The sequence below is a fragment of the Trachemys scripta genome, chromosome 5 (genome assembly GCF_013100865.1).
Source record: "Trachemys scripta elegans isolate TJP31775 chromosome 5, CAS_Tse_1.0, whole genome shotgun sequence".
Lineage (NCBI taxonomy): Eukaryota > Metazoa > Chordata > Testudines > Emydidae > Trachemys > Trachemys scripta.
The window spans coordinates 79,058,783-79,078,411 of record NC_048302.1 but is presented as its reverse complement, the minus strand read 5'-3'; the positions used below and the strand labels follow the sequence as shown (position 1 = coordinate 79,078,411).

General features: G+C 44.4%; 1 protein-coding gene across 5 annotated transcripts; it reads right to left on the bottom strand.

Moving 5' to 3' along the window:
* Window positions 1-275: 275 nt before the first annotated feature.
* Window positions 276-19,413, bottom strand: HELT (helt bHLH transcription factor). 5 transcript variants are annotated; one of them, XM_034772212.1, is made up of 4 exons: window positions 19,329-19,413; window positions 1,689-1,793; window positions 1,265-1,361; window positions 276-909 (listed from the first exon to the last, which is right to left on the bottom strand). In XM_034772212.1, the coding sequence occupies exons 2-4, from the start codon at window positions 1,704-1,706 to the stop codon at window positions 419-421; spliced, it is 606 nt and encodes a 201-aa protein (XP_034628103.1). In that variant the 5' UTR covers window positions 1,707-1,793; window positions 19,329-19,413; the 3' UTR covers window positions 276-418. The 5 variants fall into 5 exon arrangements, with proteins under 5 accessions (XP_034628103.1, XP_034628104.1, XP_034628100.1 ...); XM_034772213.1 differs by lacking the exon at window positions 19,329-19,413 and adding an exon at window positions 14,416-14,554; XM_034772209.1 differs by lacking the exon at window positions 19,329-19,413 and adding an exon at window positions 2,266-2,714.
* Window positions 19,414-19,629: the final 216 nt, after the last annotated feature.

Sequence of the window (19,629 nt, the reverse complement as noted above, 5' to 3'; positions counted from 1 at the left end):
AGAGCGCACCATGTGCGCTAGTCCCAACGCTTGGAGACACGCGTCTCCCCAACCCTTTATCACAGCCGTTTCCGTTGGTTTTATCCCCCCCCCCCCTCCACCAATGAAGTGCCGATGGGAAACCAGACCAAATATCACATTTATTCCAAGCGCTGTACGTGGTTTGTGCCCTGCACATAGAACCGAAGCGTGCAAGGACAAGCTAGCAGATTGGATAAATAACGCATCGCAAAAGCAACTCACGCTGGAAACATCCTTAACCTTCCCCAGTGATAATTTATTCCGAGCTATAACTTCACAATCATATGTATTTACATTTGTACACTAGCGCTTACTAAGGGAATGTATGGTGTATGCGACTGTGGATAATGTACTCTTTCCCCGACATAAATATGCAGCCTGCAGGCCGAGTCTCTCTCTATAGCACAGAGGGGGGATGCTGGCCGTGGGGCAGACTGAAGGTGCTGGAGTGGGAATGGCCGATCAGGTTGAGATAATGTCTGTCCAGACCTTGAACTGACGACAGGAAAGAGTTGCGTTGCTGACCGGGGTTAGGGAGGGGCATTGCAGCGTTGGGAAGGTAAGGGATGGTGGGGCTTCTGGCAGGACCATGCCAGGAAAACGGAGCCCCGGATCCCTGCTGAAACATAGACTCATTGGGACTGTGAGCCGGGCACTCCGGAGCTGGGTGAAGCTGGTAGGAGAAGTCCGGTTCTGGGAGCGATCCCAGAGTGGTGAAGATGGGTTCGGTGACAAAGCGAGCTTTGGACTGCAGGAAAGCCAGGATCCGAGCATATTTGGTGTCTTTGGTCTCCATCCGTTCCACTGTGGTCAGGTAATGGACTAGATTCTTCATACACTCGTGGTATCCATAGTGAAAATAGTTGGCGAACTCAGCTAGAAGCTCTGCTGGAAAGAAACGGAACAGGATAACGGGTCAGGCCCTGATCTCGCTGCTTTTTACCTAAGGAAGTTTTAAAAATTCCAGCCCACAATGTCTCTCTGAGTGTTGGAGATACTGAGACCTGTACGTGTAGCCATTGAATGTTAACACAGCCCAGTTAAACCAGTACGCAGATTATTTCATTCTCCAACCACCCACTCCTCAGCAGTTCTGGTTGTAGCTAATGTGATTTACACTGTGAAAGGGTGGGATGTCCTTGGAGTGCTTGCAGAACCAGCCGTGGTTGCAATAAGATTTTCCCCTGTGTGCCAAACGTGCATGGATCACTACGGGCACCAAGACGCTAAGCGTTGTACCTACCCTTTTCTCTGCCACGGGGGAAATCTGCCGAATGCAAGGCTCGCAGATACTGAACAGTCATTTCCAGGATCTCAGCTTTCTCTAACTTCCCAGAGCTCTGAAACACACAGACAAAACCCCCATGAAACGCCTGGAGGAAACCAGAGCCAGAACTATTCTTGGTGAGTTCACCAAACCCATGGATCCTAAAGCCGGTCAGGGAGGAAGCGCCAGGGAGCATTGACACGCAAGCCACTTTCCTTTGCTGACTGTATGAACCTGGTAGCTACTTCCCAGATACACCTCCGTCACAAGAGTCATTCCAAACCAAAGAAGGTCATTGCAGCTACATATGTTCATTCTTAAACATACAATTATGTGTCACGTCCCCCTTGGTAACGACGGCACGCACTTTTCAGCGCTCTAGCCAGCAGCTGGAGCATACCTGCTTTGCCAAAGCCATTGGCACGGTCTTCCCCAATTCATTGAGGCAGCGATTGATCCGATCCCTCCTTCTTTTCTCAATCACTTTGTGAGACACTGGAGTCCTCTATAACACACAATGTGCAGACAGACACATGGAACAAGGCGTCTGAAACATGAGCAGACATCATCCCAAAACGCAAAGAGAAACTCCCCACAGCCTTTGGTTTCTAGTTTTATCCAGAGATATTCACCTTTAAAAAAAAGTTACTCTAACGTCAGACATTTGATCTGACCTTCATTAAGCCACTTGCATATCAATTTCACTAGATTATTATTTTTTTAAAAGAACCAGGTTAACTTTGGTCCCAGAAGCGATCGCTCCTCCAGCCCTGCTTGACTGCACAGGGGAGGTCCCCACCAAACCTGATCTTCACAGCAGTGCTCTTGCTGAGGATCGGTCTGAGTGTTAAGTTATGGTTTTCCAAACCAAACACGAGCCCAGGCTTTTTTTTAAAAGACTACCAATAAACCGTCGTTCTGTCGCGGCTGGGAAAATAACCGGCAACTCCAGTGCGCAAGGATTAGCTCCAACTTACTTTCCTTTCCTTTAGTTTAGAGGCCATCCTGGGAAGACACACCACTGGGGAAAGCCTAGCAGATGGGAACGGCTGTGTCTTCTCAAGAGTCTCAGGTGCACTGCAGCCCCCTAGCCTCCAAAGGGCTGCTTATAAAGCGATCATTTCTGGGGGGAGACTCGGTGTATTCATGGCCTGCCTGATTCCCTAGGATTAGGGAGAGCAGTTTGGGGAATGTATGCATTAAAGATCAGTTTTAAAGGAGTAAAAAAAAGTTTTTTTTTTCAGTCCAGGGGGCTAGCAGGGGGCAGATCAGCTTTGTTACTCCACGTGGACCTTCAAAGGACACGTGATCGTCCCCAGAATAACATTTGCATGGCAACAGGACTAAGGGGAGCCGCAAGCAGAGCGCAGTGGCGCGCTAGCAGCGTGTGAACACAAGCTCTCTTCTTTAGTTCCAAGCGCCTGGTCTCTCACACGATCGCCTGTTTACAAATCCCAGGCAGCCCCCCCCTTCTTCCCCTGTCCAAGCGCTGACTGCATTTTAAAGCCTGTCCAGAGTCATTAAAGTAATTAAGTAAGCCCTTAATAGGCTGTTCCGCCCAGTTCAAGGGAGAGCCCTTGGAGACGGAGTGGCCCCGTTTGTTCTCAGGCTTTTCTCACACGACTTGGTGACACGTCCATCTTTATGAGAGATGGCAGCGAGGGTTTTTGTTTACACCGCTTTATGTGCTGGGACATCCCGGCAGGTGTGGGACTGGGGGCTGGCACACGATCCCCTCCCCTTTTTTTCCCCTCCTCCCCTCTGCAGGCCCAGGGAGGCTCCCGCGAGCCTTTGGCACACGACGGTCCTTTTTGTGTGGTGTGTGTCTGTGTGTTGTTGTTTTACCCCCCTACTCCCCCCTTTGGAGAGGCTCAATTTGTAGCCTATTATCCTATAGGAAAATGTCCCATTGAAATGTATGAATAGTTTCATTGGGCCTAAATTTTAATAATGCGGGTCAAAGAAAAGAGGGGCAAATAAAGAGGAGATCGCAGCTGGTCTGAGAGTGCATTATTCGGTGTCACCTGCAAGAGGAGTCGCCTACAGACCCCCTATTCATTTGCCTAATTTTGGTCAATTTAACAAACTTCAGGAGAAATTATTGTGGCATTGTTCGGGAGGGTAAAGCTTTCTGATCGAATTAACAGCATGTTTTGATCCGGTAAATGTCATTAAAAAGAAAGAAACAATCGCGTTTAAAGGGCTCTGAGTTAAATGCGCCAAGTGGAGACGCCAAAGCGCACAGCTCACAAAGGGAGCAAGTAACTGCCACAGAGAACTTTTGTACACGCACATTGCTGAAGTTTTTACACAAAAAGGCATTATTTCATACTTGAATACGTTTAATCCAACAATTGTCTATTTTCTGCAAACATATTTTCACAGCATTGTTAACTTTTTTTTATGGCCTCTGTTCTGGCAGCCGCGTTTCTCGCCTCGAGAGCGCAGAGGACTCCTTTTCGGGGGGATGGCAGTGTTTGTCCCTGGGGGGGAGAAAGGGAGGACGGGAGAGTTTGGGGAAGTTGATCTCTCTCTTTTTAAAGGGTTTAAGAGGAAAATATCGAAAACATACAAACAGAAGCCAGAGGAAATTAGCTGAAAGGAGGCTGGGAACCCCCCAGTCTCCAGAGCCTCTGAGCGCGTTTCCATGGCTCTTTCACGGCTCCTTGCCACCGCCCTTGCTTTTTGCATAGGGACTCCCCCCACCCCGAGTAGCCCACTTTACACATTTACTAACTAAACAGCAGCTCTGGATTGTGACTGCACCCAGCAGAAGGAAATAAAAACATCACTTTCAATGAGGAGATGTGTGCTAGGGGCTGAGCTGTCTTTCCAGTGTTTAGTCCTGCCCATCTGGGAAATGTTGCAGTCCCCAGAGAAACGTTATAAAGATGCCATTTATTCCAGTCCTATCAGCTCCAGGATATTTCTTCCAAACATCCACTTCTCTTTTCTTTTTAGTGTGTTGCGTTATTTTTTCCTATTTCTTTGTAGTTTAAGTGTGGAAAATCTGATCCAACTGATTTTTCCGTATAAGTTACATGGATAGCACTAACTGTGAATACAGATTCTTGTCCTTGTATCTGAGCAATGGGGACCCTCTCCCCCAGTGCAATATAGTAAAATAGACTTAAAGTCAAACGATCAAACCTGAGGTTTGCATGCACAGAGTTTAGAACTCTTCAGTATTAAAATATCGAAGTAATTCTTTAACTGCATCTTCCCAAATGTTTGTATGCCAGACTAGGTTCAAACTCAGACACTCCAGTGTGGTGTTCTGTTTGCAGTAGATATTCTTTTGGGACGCTTGTAGTATATTCAGTCTCATACAATGGGATTAAAAACTAACCGTTATCATCCAAATTAACTAAACTGTGAATAGCAAATGTGAGGTCTTTTTTTTTCTCTCTTCCTTTTTTTTCCCCTTCGCCAGCGGAGATGGAGTTGATCCTCTTACAGTCTGTGTTAACCACCAGCTGCAGGCACCCGCAAGACAACTTTTTACACCACTAGACTTGTTTATTTTCTTCTTTTCTGCCACAGAATTGTAGTTTTGCATCTCAGCCCAAGCCAGGCTAGGATGTTGTCCAAGTTCAGTTTGACAGAGAAGGCTGGGGAGGAGTAGAACAGTGGCCTGCAAAGTGGGTATGCCAGGGGCCGAGGTGGTGAAGTCGGAGCGCTGAAAATGTTATGGCATATTAACTCAGACATGTTTGCTTTTTCTTTTCTTTATTTCGAACGTTATATCTCCGATCAGACTAAGAAGAAAACCTTGAGCAGAAATCATGAGCTGCTTGGGAAATCTCCTTGACCTCTCTTACACTTTTCAGCGCCTCCAAAGAAGAGGAGCATTTCTATTTTAAACTCTCAAAAAGTGATACTTTGATTTTCCTAACGCAAGATTGTGCTCGGTTATCTGACAAGGAAAACTGGATACCCTTTCCCCTAACTCCAGTTTGTTCTTTAGTCGCTTTTGCCTCGTAGCTCATTTGTAATTATTCTCTTACAATATGAGACCATTTTTTATTTTGTTGGTGACGCCTTTAAATACTTGATACACACGTTATTTAATCAAAACTTGCATTACACACACAAACAGTACTAACAAAGGAGATTTAAAGTTATAAACCCAGAGAAATAGACAATTAAGGCCTTTTTCTCTGTCCTTCACCCCCCCCATACACATATAACACAAACTCTCATTACATACACATAATGAAGGGCCCAATCCTGACGCCAGTGACCAAACGCCCTTTTACTTTAGTGCCGGCAGGATCCTATATCCAGGGATCTAACTAACAGGGCTAAAGTCAACGAGGGTCAACTATGCACAGCTATTAATGGGGTCGGTCTCTCAGAACCAGGGCAGGAAGCGTTCATTGAGGGTGCTCTTGGCTTGTGTTCAGGGTTCACACTGAGCGGAACACGAACGCGGAACAGTGCTTATGTTCTGTTATTGCAAGCAAAAGAAACAAGGCGGAAATAACAGTGACCCTGAGTTTGCACAGGCGCTACTGGACCCGATCCTGAGCACGGCCAAGTCCCACGGAGGTCTCTCTGTCTTGCAGGAGCCCAGCTCCTCTGGGGAGCAAGCCCGTTCTTTCTGACCTTCCCAGGGGAGTGCGTGTGGGGCTGGCTTCCCCCTGGAGATCCCCGCAGCCCCGAAGGGGGCAGCCCCGGGATGGTCTTGCCAGGAGTCTGGGAGCTGTGCCAGAGGCGGCTCAGGTTATTTTATTATTATTATTATTTTTGGAGGGGGGGGGGGTTCTTTGGCGGGGCCGGTGCTGGATGCCAACAGCAGAAACCCGTTGGTCGCTTATTCTTCCCTGACCAAAGCCGGGCTCCAGCGCGTTGCGGAGTGTGCACGGGGCTGTTCTCAGAGCTGCTGGGCGCGGGCTGCGAGGAGCAGGCGGAAAACTATCCAGCGCCGTGTACAGTGGCTGGCTGACACGCCTGGGCAGCCCCTGTGGGGTTCACACCGCAGCAGCTCCTTGCTGCAAACAAAACCGGCCCCATCACTAAGCCACACCGGGCACCGCTGGCCCGCGCGCCCTGAATGGCCCACGTGAAAGTCCCTTCCCGCCATTTAGAGACGACGCGGGTCAGTAACATCTTCCATTGGACCCAGGGCTGAAATGGAAACGCCCCATCATGAAGAAAAATGAAGCAAAACTTAACAGCGATAGCTACTTCCTGAGCAAATGCAAGAAACAAAATCACATCCTCTCAGAGATCGCGCCACCTACAACCCGCTGAGCACTGCACACAACTCCAAATATGCTGAGCAGCTATGCAGAGGGACTTGGGAGAAACTGAGGAACCACTTAGTGCATCTCACTAGGACAGAGGGGACCCCCTCAAACAAGAAATCACCACAGGCTCACAGCACTGGAAGAAAAAAAGTCAGGAAAGTTAACCTGGAAATCAGGTAAGAAATCAGAGGTTGGTGGTCCAATAAAATATATTCCCTCACCCACCTTGTCTGTCTAATATCCTGGATCAACAGGACTGCAACGACATGCATACCTCAATAGGCCATTTAAAGAAAGCCTGAGATATTAGGCCCACCTCAGGTGCTTTATTTGAACCCAGGCATGTTTTCAAATGGAGACTTGAACCCTTACCAAAAATGGCGCAACATTTTACTGTGAGAGGCTGGATGGAACCACCTTAATAAAGGCTGTTATTTGGGGTCATCAGCACTGTAGCCCTTTTAATAGAGAAGGTCTTCAGTGGTCTTGCTGGGCTATTTTGTGACCCAGCATGCTGGGTAGTTCCTAAACCACTGAAGTCAGAGTTTGGTAAACATCACAGACATTGTTGCACTGTATGTGCCTTCCCATTCATCTAGCCTTGACATCTCTGGTCCTTCACATAGTCTCCCCATTGCTGATGTGAGAACCTACTCTACCACAGCCCTTGGATTGCATCAATGCATCTACTGCATTGAGCTGTCATGGACTTTTGCCTCTTATAGGAAAACATAGCTATCTTTCTTGCCTCTAGCCCTCCGTTTATTTTCTCTTCTGTTTTTATTTGATTTTTTAATTTTTAACTGTATTCATTCACTAATTTGAGGCTCTAGATTTTAGGCTCATCTTATTCATTTTAGTAGCCCCATTGACATCATTGGTACTTCTTGCATGAATGAGGAGAACAGGATTTGGCCTTCTGTGAAAGTTGGTGTCCAAGGAAAAGCCATATTGATTATAAAGGAAACTGACAAAGCATTAACTACAGCAGTGTTGTAGCAGGGTGCTGCTATATTCTGTGGATGGCCTGCTAGGCTGTTTAGATTTGTGTTAGCAAAACAAATCTAATGAGGCTAGCTAGTAATGGATTGCAATATAATGCTGGAAACCCAAGTTCAATGTCTAATCCCCATCACGCATTACTGTGGCTAGCAGGGAATGGAAGGAATGCAGTGGAGGTAACAGATTCGACCTATAGATGGAGTATCTCAATCATCTGACAGAGCCATTTCTGGGTAGTAAGAAGTAGTGGCCTGAAACTAAATCATTGGAAAGACTAAAGTGCTTCAATTCTTAAAGTCATACTAGGTTCATCTGTGAGTGCGTCACACCTTATATGCTAAACAAGGTCGGGCATGGTTAGAGAATTTAAGGGAAACATCCCAGGAAATACCACGGCACTACAGGAAGCGCTGTTGATGATCCATTTGGTGATATCCTTCCTCTGGAGTTCATAATGCTCCAATGCCCCAACTTGGGACTATGAAGGGGGAAGATGCTGATGTTTGGGTGAGATTTAAAACTATGTTCCTGATCTGTGTGGGCATCAAATAGCTCACAACACTTTTTTGCAGTAGTGTATGTGTGTGTAGGGGTGGAATGTTAATCCTGGTGTCCTGGCCACTTGGGATAATTACAATCTTCCTACAAAAACTACATCTACATTTTCGAATGGGTTTGGTATTATTTTTCACTTGTTGTTCTATATACTGTCACATTCCACCCCAGAAGTAGCTGCATTTTAGTATTGGGTGAAGTTATCAGTGTAATTTCTATAGTTTATATATCACTTTGTAAAGTAATTTGAGATTCTTTGGGTTCAGAGGCCCTCTATAAATATAAGATTGGATCTGACAAATCATTGCATATTCTTGTTTTATGCAGGTGTAACTCTAGTGAAAAACTGGAGTAATGCACTGGTGAATCAAGCCCAGTGTTTTCATGATGATAAAACTGGATTTCTTTTGAAGTAGCAAAATAATGCTTAAAATACAAGGTAAATGAATTACTGGTAATTTTCTACTGGCACAGACTCTGAATCAGAAGATTATTTCATTAATGAAGCCCCTCTCAGTCATTTCACACCTCTTCAACCTCACTGATGATTTAACCACAAATGTTGCTAACTGGAGCTTGTGCATCAGCCACTGCACCATTACTCTGTGGATGACTGTGATGTTGCAGCTGAAGTGGATGATAAAAAAGGGCCGTTGAGATAAGTCCCATTTTCTCTGTGGATTTGGTGAAAGATTCAGTGGGTGCACACAATACTTCAGGAGGCATACAAAGAAAAACTACTCAGCTGGACTGCCCCCTCTGCTTGAGCACAGAGGTGAACATTGCCTGTGATCTCATTCTTTCCTTGCTGAACTCTGACTACCATCTCAGTACTGAGAGTCTTTTCCAGAGGTGTCCTTTTATTCAGCTGTCAGTGATATTATAAAAACTGGCCAGATGCCCGCTATAATAGGAAGCCAGAAAAGAGAGCTGGTGACTGGATCCTTCAGAAATTGTTGGCTGAAAAATATCTTGATAAAACACAGGGGATTCATTCTCCCAGACTCTTTTGTCTTTCCTTAAGATGTAATATTTGCTTCTTCTTTCAGCTAGTCATAAATCTCAAGGTTGAGGTCATAAAGTAGATTTACTGGACAATGAATTAAAAGTGATGTTATAGTTTTAGACACAGAACTATATTGAGAAAGATCTGCAAGTGATGCAAATTGGTATAGCTCCATTAAATCAATAGAACGAGGCTGGTTTACACCAATGGGAGAGCTGGTGCAAATTTTTTATCTGACCACTAAATTCAGAGACTAAAGCCCCAAGCAAGATGCTCTGGGTAAGTGTCGCTAAAGGATGTACTCCCAAAAGCCATACAGAGACACTAAAATACTGGTCACAATTTTATTCTCAGCCAAATCTCTATCTGGGTGAGCTGGTACCACTCTTCTACAAAATAATGATGGAAGGACACCCACACATAAAGTCCCACTGAAACTAATTATTTATTGCCATATAAATCCTCTCATCCCCAACCAAACCAAACCAGGCTTTTATGACGTTTGGACTGCTGGACTGGTGATCAAACTAGTCAATGTGTCAAAGACATAGGGCATACAATGATGCTTTCCTGGTATGCTCTTCAGTTCTAGTAATATTTGAAAAAGAAGAATCTGTTACAATAATCAGCATTATCCATCATTTGGGCGCAGTGCAAAAGCTCTGGTCTTTATCTGTATTGTTAGATAGTATTGGCATACTCTTCAAAATTCTGTACATACAGATTGATATTAATTTTGTATTGTAGGTTCATACACTCTCCTTAGGGACCTCTTAGGGGTACAAAGGCAGGACTTGGTGATAGAGTGACTAAGAAATACATACAATATATAGATCAGTTTATGGAATGCTGAGTCTTACTGTTCAGAACCAACTGCATTCCCTAATTTTGATGTGCTGCCATCATAATGGCTAGCTATGAAAAAGAAGCATTTGATGGGAGGCAGTAGAAATCCTTTCTCAAACCTTCATGTGATTTTGAATCATACAGTTTGTAATTGTTAACTCCCCTTCAAAGATCTGGATATTGGCACTACAAACACCAGAGTTGCACTGCTGTCTCTACCTGAAGAGGCAATGTGCATGTAAAACCTCTGACCAATTTCTGGTTATGGGGGGATTAGAAGTTAAAAAGTAAAATATTTCTGGAACCAGACGAGGACAAATTCCAGCAATACACCCCAAATCATGCCTAGTTAGCACATACCCAGATACAGTCAGCTCTCCCAAGGGCAAGGGATGTTATCTCTGGCAAGAAAGGCACAAATCAGGTCAGTACAGCATGCAGTGATGAGTTGTTTCCAGCTACAGTATTTTCTTCTGCAGTAATGTGCTCACTATTGTGGATGCGGTCTTGTTGAATTTGCGCCAAGCTAGCCACCCATGCCCCAGTCTCTCCTTGTGCTCACACTGAATGCTACATTATGTTGAGAGATGCAATAAATAGATAGATACTGAACTCCTTTATGATACAGTGCGGTATCTACTTAATGCCCACATCATTTGTGTGCTGAATCTTCTCTCTTTGTACCCTTCCCCATCCTTACTTACCTGTGCAGACCCAGGGAGCATTTAACCTCTCTGTTTAATTTGAAAAATAAAAGAGGATTCCATGATATTGTAAAACATGTCTTGGAACATGTACAATACTGGAACATAGCTATCAGGATTATGCTGTTCATATGTATATTTTGAATGTACAAAATACTAATGTTCAACATGAAACAGAAGCATCCTACATTAGCTATTGAAAGCTAAAGAATCTGCATTCAGATGTCAATCATTTTATCTAGACTATCATTCTTGCTAAACTTCTTTTTAAAAAAGACTGTTTGTGCATCCAGCAAGTTACATTTTGGGGTCACAGGGGAGGTATACAAATAACAGCCCAAACCCAAGGTCCTTTCTCAATAAAACTGTATTTTAAGTCTTCAGCCATTCAAATACCTGGTGACTGACATGGTATAAATGACTTGATGGATAGACAGATTTCAGTGTGAGCTTTGCCTGAATAAAGACCACAGGATTTGGCTCTGTACAGAGGCATAAATGCCCAGCACTGACAAGAAGGGAGTTAATGAAGCCTTTAGAGCCAATTAGCCCCAACTTGCTACACCTGTAACAGATGTCAGCTGTGGAGAGGGGGCATTAAAAGGAGATGGCCTAGCACAGTTCAGGTATGACTAGGAAGAAGAGCAGAGCACTTTCGTCAGGGGCAGCGCTATGTATTTTGCCACCCCAAGCATGGCAGTCAGGCAGCCTTTGGCGGCATGCCTGTGGGAGGCCTGCTGATAACGTGGATTCGGCTGCATGCCTGTGGGAGGTCTGCTGGACCCGCGCCTTTGGCGTACCCACCGCTGAAGCCACGGCTTTCCTGCAGGCATGCCGCCGAAGGCCGCCTGACTGCCGCCCCCTGTGGCTTGCTGCCCCAGGCACGTGCTTAGTGCGTTGGTGCCTGGAGCTGCCCCTGGCTTTCATTCTCTCTCTGGTATAGTTAGTGTCTGAACCAGCTTACTATCTAGATGAGCACTGATAGAGGGAGGGACTGACCAAAGGAGTGGCCGTCAGACAACAGGACCTAGGTAGAAGGGCAGGATCCCGCTGCAGACTCATTGGATGACACTGTTTTGAGTTCTTAACTTTTTTAATTTGGGGGCTTTGATACCCTGGAAGGGGTGGGCCTTAGCCAGAGACCTATTACCCCCCCTCCCCTGACCCCCATCCCAATTTTTCACACTTGCTGTCTGGCTACCCTAGCCAGAGACCTAAAGCACAACTGCATTGTACCCTCCAAGAGGTGGTGACTGTAGAGACCCTGTTACAGTAAGTAGTGCCATATTGGGCCACAAGGGGGAATTATGCAGGTGGGCTTTGTCACAGGCTCAAAAACTACAGGGGCACTATTTACAATCATGCGTATAATAGCTATGCCTATCATTTTACATCTTCTGGGAGGCATCTACTTAAGGCTGAGGCTGGTGCCCAGTAGGACTTAGGACTTTTTCCACAATTCATTTTCCACAGAAAAGCAATGAATAAGGACAATGTTCATACTACCTAACTTGTTTTGGGTCAGTGGGCTACACAAATAAATAATAAAACAGTGTAGTACTGCAATATTGCATTTCAGTAAGGTCTATGGCCCCATTGTGCTATGCAATGTACAAATGCAGAATAAAGCTGTGCCCTGGGCCACTGCCAGCATTTTAAGCAAAGAAGCACTAATAATAGTTTTAATGTTTCTTATATTTCATGTGGCCTAATAACACATGAGATTCTCCAGTTTCTTCTATAACTTCAAGCAATAACATGAATACTGCAGTTTAACTATTTACATGTAGAAGCAAAATATTAAAGATTTTAAAAATGATCACTGTATCAGGGTTTCGTCCTGCCACAATTAATTCCCAGAGTGATTTGGCATGTAGAAATACATTTACCAGTTCTATTTTTGTAAAAAGTAATGGACTGGATTCAGCTTGTTTACACCATAGAAACCTGATATAATTCCACTGAACTCGAGGCCAATACACAGGTGTAAAGTCAGAGTATGTGACAGGAAAGTCAGACCCCTATTGTAGTGCAATTTACTTGGTAGTGCACTGTAATTTCACCTATAAAAACTACACTTCAGTGGATTCCTTTTTACTAATGTGTACTACATAAACCAAATGAAATTCAGTAGGAACTGTGCCCCAAATTTCAGCGGCATTTAGGTCCTGAATTTCTATTGACCTCAATGGAGTTAAGTGCCTAAATACCTCTGAGGATCTCTGCGTAGGTGTCTATCTCCATTTGAAAACTTCAGCCATAAAATGTATCTACCTGAGGTGAAGAAGAGAACCTTAAAAGGGTTAATCAATGCCATCAGATTGGTAATGAGCTGGGTTAATGTGAATAGGTGCCCTAGAACTTGATGGGCCAAACATGTAAACCTTTGAGCCAAATCCAACTGTGGTGTAACTTCAGAGATAAATGGGCCAAACACTGCTCTCAGTTACACTGGGTTCCATGGCCTGGCGTACCCTGCAAAAAAAAGCTTTCAGAAATGTTTCACCATTGCTGATAGCAGTTCTGTTCCACAAGTATTAGTGATGTTGGGAGTCCTAGCAAGGATAGATGGGCTGCCACCAGCATGTTAAGCATTGTCATTGTACTTAGAAATACAGTAAAAGGAGCAAAAATAATAAAATATTTTCCTCCAGTCCCCCTCTGCAAGCATAATGGAGGGTGCAGGTATAGGATAGGGAGATCACTGTCTATGAGTACCAATATGGAGAACAAATGTGGGCTCTTCAATCTAGCAGAGCAGTATAACACAATCCAATGACTGGAAGCTGAAGCTAGACAAATTCAGACTGAAAATAAAGTGTAAACTTTCAACAGAGAGAGTAATTAACTATTGGAACAATTTACCAAGGGCTGTGGTGGATTCTCCATCACTGACACTTTTAAAATCAAGATTGGATGTGTTTTCTAAAAGATCTGCTCTAGGGATTTTTTGTGTGTGTGGAAACTGTCACTTGTGTTATACAGGAGGTCAGACTAGATGATCACAGTGGTCCCTTCTAGCCTTGGAATCTATGAATCTATACATGTTGTGCTAATGGCTGGCTTTTGGCAGGTTTATCTACTGCCAGTCTATAGCAGGGACTGACACACTCTCAAGGCTCTGATTGGGTTGGTGAGAACATCTGATAGTTCAGGATGTGTCAATGGGTCATCACCCCTCCCTCCCTCCCCTCCTCCCCCCACAGTGTTCCTAGAGTCAGAGGGTGGCCTCTGCTCCAGCTGGGGCTCCATATACTACTATTTGTGGCATCTTCTAGGCCAGGGACTGCAGCCCACCTAACCCCCATTTGTCACTGCTGGGTTGGGGGTCCTCCTGTCTGCTCTTCCTCCCATGAAGATTGAGCCTTCCTTGTTGCCTGGGGCAAGCAGTCAGCATATGCCCCCTAATGTAAACTGTCAAATCCAATGATGACCTCAAGTTATGATCCCAGAAGCTGGGAATGGGCGACAGGGGTTGGATCACTTGGTGATTACCTGTTATGTTCATTGCCTCTGGGGTACCTGGTATTGGCCACCGTTGGAAGACAGGATATTGGGCAAGGTGGACCTTTGGTCTTACCCAGTATGGCCATTCTTATGTAAGTTAACCAACGTCTTCTCTGTTTAAGAAAGGGAGGAGAGAGCCAAATGAAAATACAAGAAAGCTTTTGCTATGATTCATACGTCACCTCTGCTTAGGGGATCTGAGCTACTAGGAGCTGGGACAGCAGATGTTATAAAAGTGAAAGACTGGTAACTGACCTCGTGCTGTTAGCAGAATCCCAGTTCCTACTTGCTTGGTGGAGCTGCCAGCCTCTTTACTGTTCACCTGAAAGCATCTTGCTCCCAGGAAGGTTTAGTTTTACCTTCTTAAACCAAGCTCTGTCTTTTATTCAAAGATCACTGCTTGGACCAGCCCTTTGCTCTGGATGGGCTAAGGAGGGTGCTATAGACTGCACCTGAGGAATCCATAGCCTTTTTTTTTTTAGACTGACTTTCACAAGTCTGATGATAAACAGAACACACTGACTTCAAACAAAGGCATCTGTGATATGAGCAAAGCTTTTGAGGCAAGCCATCTCCTTCAATGGAAAGAAATGGCAAAATCTGGAGAGATGAGGCACATGGGGAAGCAGAGGATAATCAAATGCTCCCCCCCCACACACACACACATACAGAGAAAAGGGTTTGTTTAAAGGAGTGGGTGAAAGGTCCTGGCATTGCTGACCCCAAGCATTCATAAATCAGCAGTCAGGGCCCCAAAATTATGATTTCAAAAAATAAGTTTTGGGGTTTTTATTGCTTTCTGTCCTTTCAGCTTTTAGGATTCATGTGTCAAGCGTTTCTCCACAACCATGAAAGCTAGAAACTTTTTTTAAAGTGAAAATTGAGGTTTTTCATGTAATCCCATTACTCCAGAAGCAGGGACTCTTACTAAAACACATACCATGAGAATCCAGATAAAATGAGATTTGGCAACATCGCTGCATGTCTATTATACCTATGTGACCATTTCCTTTTAATTCTTGGCTCAGATTCTAGACTGAATTATTGCAGCAGGCTGTGAATGAGTGTCCCTCTGGTTCCACCAGTGGGTCTGTCTATGCCTGCTACCATTTTGACAGATTAAAATCCAAAGGAGTGTTGCTACCTGCTGTCTGGTGCTTATGCCCTATTGCTTCTCTATACTCACTCTTCATCCTTAAAGTGGTCTAAAAGACTTCCTTTCTTTCCCCTTCCTCTTTAGCAGGGAGGCTCTCAGTTCACCCCAAAGTAGCCTAGAAGGGGTTAATGAGGCTGAGAAGAGGCCAGTTAACCAGATAGGCCACAGCTAAGAGGAATTAGATGGCGTAAGTATTCCCCTGAATGATGAAGGAGCCTCGCTGAGAAGGACGGGGGGGGCTAGGATAAAGCCAGGAAGCTGGCAGCAGAAAGGGGTTGTGGTGAGGGAGCCTGTAGTTACTCTCTGGACACTAGAGAGGGGGAGGAAGAAAGGAAACCTAGGGGGAGAGGGTGTAGGAAAAGGCTCAGGGAAATGGTGGCAAGGTTTAAGATGGTGCAGACCTTGGCTACTGCTTAGAGGATCCCAGAGTTGGAACCTGGAGTAGAGAGCAGGCTTGGGTTCCCCTACCAGCCATTGGGGAAATGGCACTGTTTGGGGCAGTAAATGGGAAGACTGCCTGAGACAGTTTGTATGGAAAGACTCTGATACTCTGGAAGGGGGAAAGCACATAGTGACTTGGCCAGAGGGCCAAGTTGGGTGCTCTCCCTTTGTGGAGTTGCACAGTGTGAGAGAGATACAAAGGTGGCAGGGCACACAGTAAGCAGCAAAAAGGGGTATTGGACCTGGGAGGAGCTAATCTCCAGAGCATCCAGGAGGAGGTGCCCTAATGGAGAGAGACCCTGTGACTCCCAATATCAGAGAATGGGAAAAAAATCAGGAAAGAGAAGTGATGGTGAGGATGGAGACCAAGAGATGCAGATAACTTACCCTTGTAAGTTGCGGAGACTTTTCTGACACACAGTTTCAGTGCTTGGCACTGAGTCTCCATCCCACTCTCAGCTCTCCTCTTTTGCACTCCCATTTTATGCATGACTCTTGACACTCCCTCCCAGCTGCAGGCTAGAACAGCAGCAGCGTGGAGGAAAGGTACAGAGTCCATAGGGGGATAGGTCTGAGAGACACCACACATGGGCTTGTTCCATAGCATTGGCAGTGAAGGAGAGGAACAAGGGTTTTAACTCCCTGGCAGTTTCAGCAGGACATCAGTCCCACCACACCATACCATGTGCTGTCACAGTTATTCAGATTGAGTAGTACTTTATTCTTCCAGCTCTATGCTTCCTTTATCAAAGCCTCCATAGCAGATGATGTGGGGGGGTGGGGGAAGGTAATGGGGCAGAAGCTAGTGTGGCTTGAGTATCCTTCATCCTAACTTCTTGCTTCCACAAGCCCCATAGGGGCTATGGCTGTGAGGGGCCTGTGTCAAGGGTCAAACCAACTCCTGTCAGCCCCTGAATAAGGGAGGCACACACTAACTCCCCTCAGTCTCTGTGACAGCCTTAGCACCACTGCAGGGGTGAAAATTAGCTCCAGTCTCCCTCTCTAGTGTAGACAGCTTCATGCAATACAATGGTACATTCCTACTTAAAGAGATCATATTAATGTGGCAATGCCTGCTTCTGGTCCTTGTTCAGCTTCTGGAGCTGTTGACTGAAACAGCTGCTTTGTTTATGTCTGGTTGATTAAAACTCCAAATGGCTCTAGCTAGATTATTAGAGTTCACCACCACACTCTAAAGTAACCCATTGTGTGTAACATGCCCATCACTATGGCCCTGATCCAGAAAACATCTTTAAGTGTTGTCCTGAATAGGGACAGGCTGAAGCACATGTTTAAGAGCTTTTCTGAATTAGGAACTATCCTGGACACTTACATTGCTCAAGCCTCTGTTTTACTCAGTGAACTAATGGGTAGCACCTGATGACAATTCTGGACTCATTAGCCAAAACTCTTCTCAGCTGGAAGTTGCTTTCACACACATCTCTGTGCTGATTTAATATAAGGTGCCAACCCCCTTTATATCTGTGTAAATGCCTGCACAAGGTGCAGGGCAGAGGAGATTCAAGGCCACAGTCTAGCATCAGCATTTATAATGTATAAACATGTTGACTGTTCAACTGCAGAATAAGGTGCTTGATCCATGCACAGCTACTCACTATTAGAAAAGAGTATGTTTCTCTTGTTTCTCATTTGAAGTTCATAAAAGCCTGCTTAATGTAAAGAATTATTAACTCTTGGCAGAAAATAACTGAGGGAGCATTTTTCTTGCACAATTTTCCAGTTCACTTTGCCGATACAGAAAAAGGTAGGTCAGTGCTTTCCTTTGCCTCTGACTGTGTGCATAACTTGGGGGCAAAACACTTAAGCTCTCTGTCTTATCTGTAAAATGGAGATTTTTTTTTATCAGTTAGGAAAAGGGGTAAATTATTGCACAAATACTAAATATTTTAAACTTTATTACTAACAGACAAATTTTATGGATACAAGCAGTTATTGGTCTTGTCAAAAATCTCTCCCATTAAAGATATTTGGAAAATTATTTTTAGACCTATCTAGGTAAAACACTGAAAAGAATGAGCATTTCACTTGAATATATAAAATCCTTGCCTTGTCTATGATGAGCTTATATTGTATTTTGAAAAAAAAATCTGGGTAGATCAGGAGTTGGCTGCTGCCATCTAGTGATGAAATATGTTAACATGATTTTCTAAATTCAGCGCCTTGCATGGTGACAGGTTTCAGAGTGGTAGCCATGTTAGTCTGTATCAGCAAAAACAACGAGGAGTCCTTGTGGCACCTTAGAGACTAAAACATTTATTTGGGCATAAGCTTTCGTGGGCTAGAACTAGTCTCTAAGTTGCCACAAGGACTCCTGATTGTTTTAAAAAAATAGTTAGAAAATTATCAAAAAAATCCAACAAAGTTGCTACAGATGAGCTGTGTGCATAACCATGATTATAAAAAACTGGATCAGAGCCTCCGATAGGGTAAATCACCATGGCTACAGAACTCTGTCTTGATAGCTCTCTAAGACAATTGTATCCAAACATATCAGTTTATGATAAATTTGTATGATCACCTGTTGGACTTCTTTCCTTTTTCCAAGCGCTTTCTCACAAATGACTCCTGACAGGTTCATCTCTAAAGTTATCTATAATAATCCTATTATTGTCCTCTTATAAACAAAAAACTATTTTGAGACATCATACTCTAGTAGTGAGGGCAAACAGTTGAGAAACAGGAGAATAGTTAGTCACTGAATAGAACCCAGATTCTCCTCCTTTTGCTCTTGCCACTAATCTTTGGTGTCTACTGGGAATTAAAAAATAGGGAGCTGGCTTTCTCATTTGAGCTAGTGATTCAAGACACTTGCACACTGGCAGTGAGGGACCAGCTTGGCCTACATAAACATGGTGTATGACCCTTCAGCTTGCCAAGCAAAATGAGGTCCTACACTCATCTTGCTAGCGTTTGTTTAAAATCTGTGGCAAAGCTCCCATTGACTCTAATGATGCAGCAGCAGGGTCTGAATTAGAGACCTAGATGCATCAGCGTGGGTAAGGTGGAGTTAAAAAAGAGAAGTGGAAGTTGAGGGAGAGACACCTTGGAATGTGCTGGATTAAGAATGGGAGAGAGACCCTAGATGGGGCTGGGGAGAGGGGAATGTGGAGAAGCTATAGGCAGATATTTTCATAATTAACAAATATTCAAATGCAAATTGACTTTGTTTTTAATATTCCTAACCATCCCTTCTGCTCCTGCCTGTGTTGGCAACCCAATGTGGGAAAGTTGGGTAAGAAAGTTTAGATTTGCTTGGACAAGTATAACTTGCTCAACTAGCACTTTATTAAACATACCCAGCCTACCCAACCCACAAGGAAAAAGTACAAAATACATCAGGTGAGATACTGTAATGAACTCCTCCTGCTCAACTGGTAGGATCACAAGCAGTGAAAGCTACTCCCCAATGAAGGGAGAGGAAATGAAGTTACGTAAATAACTGATGATTGGACTAGATTAAAAGAAAATACATCTTTGGCTCTCCCATCTGTTACACATGGGAGGCAGGAGGAGGCTGTAAAGATTGTTTGTATTTAAATAATTCTCTTACCTTGAAACTTTCACTTGCTTCTGTTAAGCATTGAAATCAAGGACATCAAAATATTGCAGCAGAACAGCAAGACTGAGAACTGCTGTTTAAGGAAGTGGTAACAGCTCCCAGTACAAATTTCAAACAGGGTCCCCTACTGACCAGCTGAGCAACAGGGGGAGGGATAGCTTAGTGATTTGAGCATTGGCCTCCTAAACCCAGGATTAAGAGTTTAATCCTTGAGGGGACCATGTGGGGAACTGGGGTAAAAATCTGTCAGGGGATTGGTCCTGCTTTGAGCAGTAGGGGTTGGACTAGATAA

Coding starts and splice junctions, on each gene's coding strand:
- HELT (XM_034772209.1), bottom strand. CDS start 2,292: ATGGCCTCTAAACTAAAGGAAAGGAAA. Junction 1,794..2,265: donor CTAAACTAAAGGAAAGGAAA/GTAAGTTGGAGC, acceptor TGTGTGTTATAG/AGGACTCCAGTGTCTCACAA. Junction 910..1,264: donor CCCCCGTGGCAGAGAAAAGG/GTAGGTACAACG, acceptor GTTTCTTTCCAG/CAGAGCTTCTAGCTGAGTTC.